Below are 10,692 nucleotides of genomic sequence, written 5' to 3' on the forward strand. Positions count from 1 at the left end.
TGAAAATGGAAGGGATCTTGTCTTCCTTCATACTTCCTCCAAACGGTCCATTTGGAATTTTGTTCAAGTGTGACGTCAGCGAATTATCCATAAATTAAAGACATTTACCCAACCATCCTTGCGCTGTGCCACATCTCAACAATAAAACTCCCCAAAAATAATATGGGAGTTTTTGAATAATACTGCACTGAAGGGGAGACTATCCTGCACTATAACAAATTAATGCAACGAAATTTCGTTGTTATCTGTACTGTAAAGCTCAAATTTGAATGACAATAAAATTAAGTCTAAGTCTAATGTAATTATAAAATAAAACTGAGGATGACAGTAATGCAACACATATGGATGCCCACTGCCGTGAAACTGTAAAGAAGAAGAATAACCTGTGAAGGGCAGCAACACGCCAAATGTGCTCTACTGGTCTGCTGGAAATTGAAAGAAGAAGAAGAAAAACGAGGAAAAAGCAAGATGGCGTTTGATAAGAAGGCCCAAACGTTGGCATTATAGTTCTGTATTTTTAATTAGTGCATACATGACGTTTAGTGAAGCAAACATTGTTTACAGTTGTTTGTATTCTGATACATTAGTCTGGCGCACTTTGATGCTTCTTCCTGTACTATTTTAGCTGGCAAATGAGCTAACCTTGCTAGTTAGCTTAGCTTGTTAGCTGCTAACAAAGAGACGTGGAAGTTATCAACACATCGCTAAGCAGAGATCAAGTGTGAGTGTAAAGTGTTGTGATTGTGTGAAAATGTGCGAGAGAACGATAGCAGAGTACGAGGAGGAACTTTGTCCAACAAACGAGGGGAAGGAGCGACAACATCAACTACTGGACGCCTACTATAGGAAACATCATCAGATTGTTTCGCAAACAGGTTTGTTTACTTCCTACTCTCACATGTTTATATTTGATTATCAACACTATTCTTAAATATATTGTATATAGGAAGGTTAATTATCTTATGAGGATGATGCACTGCTTTGTTTTTATATTACTATATTATTTTTATATTCAACCCTAAATAAACACCCTCCCTTCCTCATCATACCTCTTCGGATTGTAAATAATCAAATGTAAACAATCAAATGTAGTCACTTTTTCTTATAATTTCTGATCTCTCTCTCTGTGTCCAATACTTGCTGTGAATATGTACCAAGTCAGACCTACACTGTTCCAATGTCATTTTCTCTGATGATGCAATTGTTGATGACTGAAGTGTTGATTCCAACCAAACTTAACACCCCCCCCCCCCCCCCCCCCCCCCTCCATATCCCACACCCCGGATTGTAAATAATGTAAATAATTCATTTTATATACTGTGATGATTATCTTGTGTGATGACTGTATTATGAAAATAGTATATATCTGTATCATGACTCAATTTAAGTGGACCCTGACTTAAACAAGTTGAAAAACTTATTCGGGTGTTACCATTTAGTGGTCAATTGTACGGAATATGTACTTCACTGTGCAATCTACTAATAAAAGTTTCAATCAATCAATCAATCAATGTTCATAACAACGAGACAGTTTCAGACATGAGAGGTTGGCGATCCTCTCAGTTTCTAACATTGTGTATCAACATGTTAACACAAAACTCACAGTCACCAAATATATTTGACATTGTAACCAATATAATTCATAGTTTCATGGCTAATTTCACTTCCTGATTTTGACCTACATGCACCAATAAGTGAAAGTTAAAGTTAAAGTACCAATGATTGTCACACACGCACTAGGTGTGAATTATTCTCTGCATTTGACCCATCACCCTTGATCACCCCCTGGGAGGTGAGGGGAGCAGTGGGCTGCAGCGGTGGCTGTGCCCGGGAATCATTTTTGGTGATTTAACCCCCAATTCCAACCCTTGATGCTGAGTGCCAAGCAGGGAGGTAATGGGTCCCATATTTATAGTCTTTGGTATGACTCGGCCGGGGTTTGAACTCACCTACCGATCTCAGGGTGGACACTCTAACCACTAGGCCACCGAGTAGGTAAACATGTATTGTCAATAATTTTTCAATAGGCAAAGTAGTCAACAGTTGTTTTATTAAAAGAAGATAAAGGTGTCTGACTTTCCTTCAGCGTGTCGTAGATGGTCTCCAAGTGAATGTGGGAGCTGTGCTCTAAAGAGGAATTGTTGATGGACATACTCCATAAAAACACCACTTAGTAAAACATGTTTTGTAAGAGTTCCTTTTGGCCCAGCCAACAAAATGACCTTATAGAAAAGTATTCTGTATAATGACAAAAACATTGTATTACTGTTTTAAGTAATTATGGAATGAGAAGTGTTTTATTATTTTCCATTATATTTAATTTATGGTTAGGAAATTACCATAACAAGTTTATGGTTAAAATTAGAGGTAAGGTTTAGGTGTAATAGGCGGACATGTATCCAAAAAAATGGTTACAAAACACTTTACACCAGTGGTTAAGAATGCCCGCCACCCCCAACAAAATTCCCAAGCTTGTTTTTACTCCCTGTACCAATTTAGAAGTAATTTTAGTGGCTGGGACAAAAGGAAGTCTTTCCTGTGTTTTTAATGGTTGTTTAGCTACACACTTTTAACACAACACACAAAGAACACAAATAATCTCACTGTGTTAACAGTGTCAGTCAAAAACAATATATATTCTCTAATATTCGTATTTACTTATTTACCCAACAGATGTCCAGCAGCCCCCGCACATTAAAGAGGAATATTTACATCCCCCTTGTGTAAAAGAGGAGGAGGCAGAGCCATCCCACATTAAAGAGGAAGAGGAGGAAGTGTGGAGCAGTCAGGAGGGAGAGTGTCCTCTCGGGCAGGAGGAGACTGATCTCACTGTGAAGACTGAAGACCATGAAAACAAACCACCTAAGTCCTCACAGCGTCATCACAGTCCAAGTAAGCACAACATCAAGATATCATTTTATTCTCAGGGCATTCAATCCATCACAACTGGATTGTTCAGTTTGTCTTAGAAGACGTTTGGCCTCTCATCCAAGTAGGCTTCATCACTTCATGCTCACAGACGTAAAGTCTTAAATCTAATCCTTTCAATTTAAGACCTTGGGATGTCTTAAGTTATATCACAATCTTCTAAAAAATCCAAAATAGGTCCTGGAAATGTCTAAAAAATTATAATGATATATATATTTTAAATAAATACATAAACTAATTATCTGTTCAGCCCGGTCAAAATTCTGGAGCAGGACGAGTGTGCGGTGCTGTGTATGTTACAACAGAGTTTAGCTCGCAGCGGATATTAGGAAAGCCCACAGCAAAGCAGAGTTATTTGTGCAAGATTGTAAGTGCAAGTTCAACCATTTGTGGGTGTAGAACAAATCATGTGGAGGACAACGTTTGTAAACATTGTGGTCAAAGGGAAAGATGATGAAAAGGTCGAAAATCCTTGACAAGTTTGTGTCCAATGATGCTTAAACATCTGCACATTATACATTATACTTGATATCGCTACTGTCGTTCTATGTATCGATTGGCCCACCTTTGTTTACATCCAAGAGCTTGAAGTTACCATTTCTCCCTACGGTGTGCTATCCATACACTTGGGTAAAACGGAATCCATCCTGTTTGGGTCCCACATCAACCTTAAGAAAGTCAATGACTTCACTATTAAAGTGGGTGACATTGTTATCACCAGGAAAGATGAGGTCACCTACCTAGGTTCCATTCCAGAGGCTAATCTTTCCTGTGATAAAATGGCAACCAAGGTAATCAAAAAGGTCAACCAACGAACGAGATTTCTCTATAGAATCTCCTCTCTGGTTAACAAAAGCACAATGAGGATTCTGGCGGGAACTCTCGTTCAACCCTTTTTCGATTACGCATGCACCTCCTGGTACCCTAGCACCTCCAAAACCCTCAAATCTAAACTCCAAACATCCCAAAACAAGCTAGTCAGATTACTTCTAGACCTCCACCCCAGATCCCACCTCACTCCTACCCACTTCTCCAAAGTGGGCTGGCTCAGGGTGGAGGACAGAGTAAAACAACTTGCACTGAGCCTAGTCTATAAAATCCGCTACACCTCCCTGATACCGAAGTACATGTCAAACTACTTCCTTAACGTAAATGACCGCCATAACCACAACACCATGGGGAGCTCCACTAACCACGTTAAACCCAGATTCCGATCTAACAAAGATCTTAACTCATTCTCTTTCTATGCCACATCAATGTGGAATGCGGTCCCAACAGGTATAAAAGAAAGGGCATCTCTACCCTCCTTCAAAACCGCAATTAAAGTACACCTCCAGGCAACTTCAACCCTAAACTAAGACCCTCCCCGGATTGTTAATACCGGTAATCAAATGTAAACAATCAAATGTAGATACTTTTCTTATGCCTTCTGATCTCTCGATCTCTCTCTCTCTCTCTCTCTCTCTCTCTCTCTCTCTCTCTCTCTCTCTCTCTCTCTCTCTCTCTCTCTCTCTCTCTCTCTCTCTCTCTCTATGTCCACTACTTGCTGTACATATCCTACCAAGTCAGACCTACACTGTTTCAATATCCATTTCTCTGTTCTCAATTGTTGATGACTGATGATAACAACCAAACCTAATCCCCCCCCACACACACACACCCCGAATTGTAAATAATGTAAATAATTCAATGTATACACCCTGATGATTATCTTGTGTGATGACTGTATTATGATGATAGTATATATGATAGTATATATCTGTATCATGAATCAATTTAAGTGGACCCCGACTTAAACAAGTTGAAAAACTTATTCGGGTGTTACCATTTAGTGGTCAATTGTAAGGAATATGTACTTCACTGTGCAACCTACTAATAAAAGTCTCAATCAATCAATCAATCAATCAATCAATCAATCAATGAAACAATCAAAGTGTAGTGTAACATGTTTAACTGCGTAAGCCGCTAGCAAGGACGATACTTTGTGTTGAGGATGCATTAGTTGGATTGTCACTGTCAAATTTGCAGACACAGCTAGAATGATCTAGGCAAGGGTCATCCACATGACCCTTGCCTAGGATAGGCTGTGTACAAAACACTAAAATTGAACGTTTTAGTTAGGGCTGTGCGTCTGTACCTTAAATGGCAATCTGATATGAATCTCGATACATGGGTTACGATATGTTTCACTAACAATATTTTTAAAACATTAAAACTTCACATTAGTGCATCTGCCTCACAATACGAAGGTCCTGAGTAGTCTTGGGTTCAATCCCGGGCTCGGGATCTTTCTGTGTGGAGTTTGCATGTTCTCCCCGTGACTGCGTGGGTTCCCTCCGGGTACTCCGGCTTCCTCCCACTTCCAAAGACATGCACCTGGGGATAAGTTGATTGGCAACACTAAATTGGCCCTAGTGTGTGGATGTGAGTGTGAATGTTGTCTGTCTATCTGTGTTGGCCCTGCGATGAGGTGGCGACTTGTCCAGGGTGTACCCTGCCTTCCGCCCGATTGTAGCTGAGATAGGCTCCAGCGACCCCAAAGGGAATAAGCGGTAGAAAATGGATGGATGGATGGATGATTCGATGCGATACGATTCGATGCAGATGGAAGCTTTGCACGGTGAGAAGAAAGTCAATTGTATCATGTCAGAACAATGTCATATGTTTATTTTTTTATATAGACACATACAAAACAAGCAGTCTGCATTAATTATGAGCAAATAGTATAAGTATCAATTAAGGCATTGCAATCCATAAACTTAAAGAAAAGATGTGTGAGTTAAAAATAAAAATTATAATTACAACTGTAAATTAATTTTCTTCTATAAATTTTAGTTTAGTTGTATTTTTATTTGTTATACATTTGTTAAATGTTAGAGTGTCAAATTTGATCAAAAGACTGACAGGTTGGGATGTTCACAAACAAACCAGATCTATCGACTGGTCCATTAACATGAACGATAGGTTTGTTTTTATTTGAAGCCTGACAGTGACGAAACATTTACATCTCAACCAAGGCAGAAACAGCGGGAGCTATGCACAGAGTGGGTGTGGTCTCCTCTCTGCTCTAACTATAATGGAATGAACTTAATTGTCATTGCACTTAAAAGTGCAAGGAAATGTGTGTTCAGTACAAGTTGTGCAAGAGCAGACACTCAGTAGACAGGACCGCCTGTGAGGAAAAGGCTTATAACAACGTTGAGGATATTAAGAGTGTTACGCACTTTTATGTCTCCAAACATCCCAAAAAAAGTTGCTAGATTTGTCGCTTGTCGCTTTTGAGAAAGAAAGTCAGTAAGAGGAGTTGGAAAGGTTCTAGATTGAGTCAGAAAGTCGCCAAGTTGACAACACTGCACTGAAGTGTGTGTGTGGAAAATAAAGACGCGAAAAACCCGCCATAGGTTGCTTTTGATTGGTTTATACTTCATGGAGCTTTCTGTGGTTGGCTAGATTTAGGTACAATAACTTATGGATTGATCTGTGATTGGTTCCTTCAGTAAGTCAATCAGAATTACTGTCTGTCTGTCACATACACACTCATATACACACATATGCGACTATACGAACAAATTAATGCATGGTTGAGTACAGAGGAGATATGTGAGTAAACACTATCACAGGAGCCATCTGCAAGAGGAGGTCACCAGACCATGGCCACTAGGACGCTGACACAAATCGCCCCCACAGCAAGGCTGACAACCCCTGAAGCAGATGGCTCCCTCTGAGGAACGTTAGAAAGTAAAAATAATAAAACCTGTAAAATAGTAAGAACCATGAGTAGAGATAAAGTATAAAATACAAGTAAGAAATATGAAGAAAAAAAAAAAAGGAAAAAAGTTAATATACAGTAAATATAAAATAATCTAATATAACTAAATAAAATCTTGCATAACTAATAATGTAAAAAATAAAGTATGAATGACTCCAATAACATTAATTAATATTAAGTAAAAGCCAAATCAACAAGGTGGGTCTTAAGCCTGCTCTTAAAACATGAACGTTCTCCACAGCCCTGAGGTCCTCCGGCAAGCTTGTCCCATAGACGAGGGCCATAATGGTGGAAAGATGCCATCCCGTGACTTTGTGTCCTGGCTTTTGGAATAATTAGGAGATGAGTGCCGCAGGATCTCAGGGCACGTGAAGGTTGGTAGGGTAAAAGCAAATCTGAAAGATAAGAAGGCCCAATACCATAAAAAACATTTATAAACCATAAGAATAACCTTAAAATTGATCCTGAAACACACAGAGAGCTAATACAGAGATTTTAAAACTGGTGTAATGTGAGCCCGCCTTCTGGTGTTCGTCAAGACACGTGCCACTGAATTTTGGAGTAATTGCAAATATGCAATAATCTTTTAGGAAGACCAGAAAGCAGGGCATTACAATTATCTATACGACTTGTAATAAAAGCATGCATTAGCGTCTGCGTGTTGCCCTGAGAGAGAATTGGGCAAACTCTGGCTATATTCTTACAGTGATAAAAAAACAATTGTTGTTTTATATGTGGTATAAAACTATGGTCAGAGTCGAAAACAATGCCGAGATTTTTTTACTTGTAGTGATGAAGTTAAAGACAATGATTGTAGTTTTGATGTGTGTTTCTTCCTCAGGGCCAATGACTAAAACTTCAGTATTGTCCTAGTTAAGATGTAAACAAATATCTGCTATCCAGGACATATCTGAAATGCAATTAAAAAGAGTATAATTTGATCTTGTGTCATCAGGAGACATGGAAATGTATAGCTGTGTGTCATCAGCATAACTGTGGAAATTAATTACATGTCTCCTGATGACACTGCCAAGTGGAATCATGTAAATATTACAAAACCCAAAACCAGTGAAGTTGGCACGTTGTCCATCCATCCATTTTCTACCACTTGTCCCTTACGGGGTCACAGTGGGTGCTGGAGCCTATCTCAGCTGCATTCGGGCGGAAAGCTGGGTACACCCTGGACAAGTCGTCCACCTCATAGCAGGGCCAACACAGATGGACAACATTCACACTCACATTCACACACTAAGGCCAATTTAGTGTTGCCAATCAACCTATCCCCAGGTGCCTGTCTTTGGAGTTGGGAGGATGCCAGAGTACCTGAAGGGAACCCACGCAGTCACAGGGAGAACATGCAAACTCCACACAGAAAGATCCGAGCACAGGATCGATCCCAGGACCTTCGTATTGTGAGGCACACGTACTAACACGTACTAACGCCTGTTCCACCGTGCTTCCCCCCGTTGGCACGTTGTGTAATTCGTAAATAAAAACAGATTACAATGATTTGCAAATCCTTTTCAACTAATATTCAATTGAATGTACTGCAAAGACAATATATTTAATGTTCAATTTTTTTGGGGGGGAAATAATCTTTAACTTAGTATTTAATGGCAGCAACACATTGCAAAAAAGTTGGCAGAGGGGCATTTTTACCACTGTGTTACATGGCCTTTCATTTTAGCCGGCGGCATTTTTGGGTGTTGTTGATAAATGGATTTCGCTTTGCATAGTAGAGTTTTAACTTGCACTTACAGATGTAGCGACAAACTGTAGTTACTGACAGTGTTTTTCTGAAGTGTTCCTGAGCCCATGTGGTGATATCCTTTGCACACTGGTGTCAGTTTTTGATGCAGTACCGCCTGAGGGTGTTGTTCCCAGGACAATACCCTCAGAAACACCGCCGGCTTCGCTGGGCCCGAGCTCATCTGAGATGGACTGATGCAAAGTGTAAAAGTGTTCTGTGGTCTGACGAATTCACATTTCAAATTGTTTTTAGAAACTGTGGACATTGTGTCCTCCGGAACAAAGAGGAAAAGAACCATCCGGGTTGTTATAGGCGCAAAGTTGGAAAGCCAGCATCTATGATGTCATGGGGGTGTATTAGTGCCCAAGGCATGGGTAACTTACACATCTGTGATGGCACCATTAATGCTCAAAGGTACATACAGGTTTTGGAGCAACATATGTTGCCATCCAAGCAACGTTATCATGGACGCCCCTGCTTATTTCAGCAAGACAATACCAAGCCACGTGTTACAACAGTGTGGTTTCTTAGTAAAAGAGTGCGGGTACTAGACTGGCCTGTCTGTAGTCCAGACCTGTCTCCCATTGAAAATGTGTGGCTCAATATGAAGCCTAAAATACCACAACGGAGCCTGCTGAACAACTTTAAGCTGTACATCAAGCAAGAATGGGAAATAATTCCACCTGAAAAGCTTCAAAAATCGGTCTCCTCAGTTCCCAAACGTTTACTGAGTGTTGTTAAAAGGAAAGGCCATATAACACAGTGGTAAAAATGCCCCTGTGCCAACTTTTTTGCAATGTGTTGCTGCCATTAAATTCTAAGTTAATGATTATTTGCAACAAAAAAAATATGTTTCTCAGTTCGAACATTAAATATCTTGTCTTTGCAGTCTATTCAATTGAATATATGCTGAAAATGATTTGCAAATCATTGTATTCTGTTTTTATTTACAAATTACACAACGTGCCAACTTCACTGGTTTGGGGATTTGTAGGTTTTGAGCCATATTGCCCGTCCATACTAAAAAGTCCACCCGCCTTGGTTTTATTTTACTGTGAATAATGTTTTAAAGAGCGTCTTTTTTTGTCCCCCACAGAAATTTCAGGCCAGTTCATAAAATAACTTGGTTTTCCTCAGTACATGTACGTAAATGTTCTGAATGCCTCATGTGACTGAATAACGTTTCTAAAGTATGTGTTTGTCTTCTTGTGTTCTGCAGACGTCTGTAAAGAACATCATCTCCCTCTGCAGCAGGAAGACAGCTTCAAGATAGAGCAGGAGGAACTACAAATCTACCACAGTCATGAGGAAGAGAAGGCACCACCGACCTCACACTTTAAAAAGAGAGATGTTGACGCACTAACCCCCAACATTAAAGAGAAAAAGGAAGTGACACAGCCCCACCACTTAAAAAAGGAAGAACAATACCCACTGACCCTGCATGTTAAAGAGGAAGAGGAGGAACAGAGCATCAGTCGGGAGGAGGGAAAGCATCTTGAATGGTCGGAGGAGTTCCCAGTGATTGGTGTGATTGTGAAGAGTGAAGATGATGAGATCAAAGATGAAAGTGAGGAGAAGAGAGTGGTGGAGCCTCCAAGCAGCAGCTCAACTCAACACATAACAACAGAAGCTGATGGAGACCACTGTGGAGGATCACAAGCAGACAAGCTCTTAGCGCCACTATCAGATAGTGACGACACAACGTCACACTCTCCTGACACTGATGATGAAGACTCTAAAGCCGACAAGACATGTCACACTGACAACACACGCTTTAAATGTTCTCACTGTGACAAAACTTGTAAATACCGTTGTGATCTTAAAATACACATGAGAAAACACACTGGAGAAAAACCTTTCACCTGTTCAATCTGTAGTAAAGGTTTTGCAGAAAGTCAAAATTTGAAAGTACACATGAGAATACACACGGGAGAAAAACCATTCGTGTGCTCAGTTTGCAGTAAAAGATTCTCTCTGAAGCAAGCTATGATTAGACACACAAGAATACACACTGGAGAAAAAACTTTTTTCTGCTCAGAATGTGGTAAAGGTTTTATACAAAATAGTGATTTGAAAATACATATGAGAACACACACTGAAGAAAAATCTTTTTCCTGCTCAGAATGTGGTAAATATTTTCTCCAAAGACAGTATTTAAAAAAACACATGAGAATACACACTGGAGAAAACCAGTTTAACTGTTCAATCTGTGGTAAAGATTTTGTAAAACGTCAATATTTAACAG

The 10,692-nt window shown here is 39.8% G+C and overlaps 1 protein-coding gene across 2 annotated transcripts in view; it reads left to right on the forward strand.

Moving 5' to 3' along the window:
• The first annotated feature begins 413 nt into the window (after positions 1–413).
• The window catches only part of LOC133621363 (uncharacterized), an 11,322-nt gene continuing 1,043 nt past the window's right edge, over positions 414–10,692 (forward strand). Inside the window, exons 1-4 of one of the 2 annotated variants that reach the window (XM_072915571.1) lie at positions 414–875; positions 2,674–2,892; positions 9,544–9,589; positions 9,667–10,692. The exon at positions 9,667–10,692 is cut by the window's right edge and continues 1,043 nt beyond it. In XM_072915571.1, coding sequence (XP_072771672.1) covers positions 752–875; positions 2,674–2,892; positions 9,544–9,569 — 369 coding nt within the window. In that variant the 5' untranslated portion in view covers positions 414–751 and the 3' untranslated portion in view covers positions 9,570–9,589; positions 9,667–10,692. The remainder of the gene's footprint in view (positions 876–2,673; positions 2,893–9,543; positions 9,590–9,666) is intronic. The other variant, XM_061983398.2, reaches the window with a different exon arrangement.

This window comes from Nerophis lumbriciformis, linkage group LG21, assembly GCF_033978685.3.
Source record: "Nerophis lumbriciformis linkage group LG21, RoL_Nlum_v2.1, whole genome shotgun sequence".
Lineage (NCBI taxonomy): Eukaryota > Metazoa > Chordata > Actinopteri > Syngnathiformes > Syngnathidae > Nerophis > Nerophis lumbriciformis.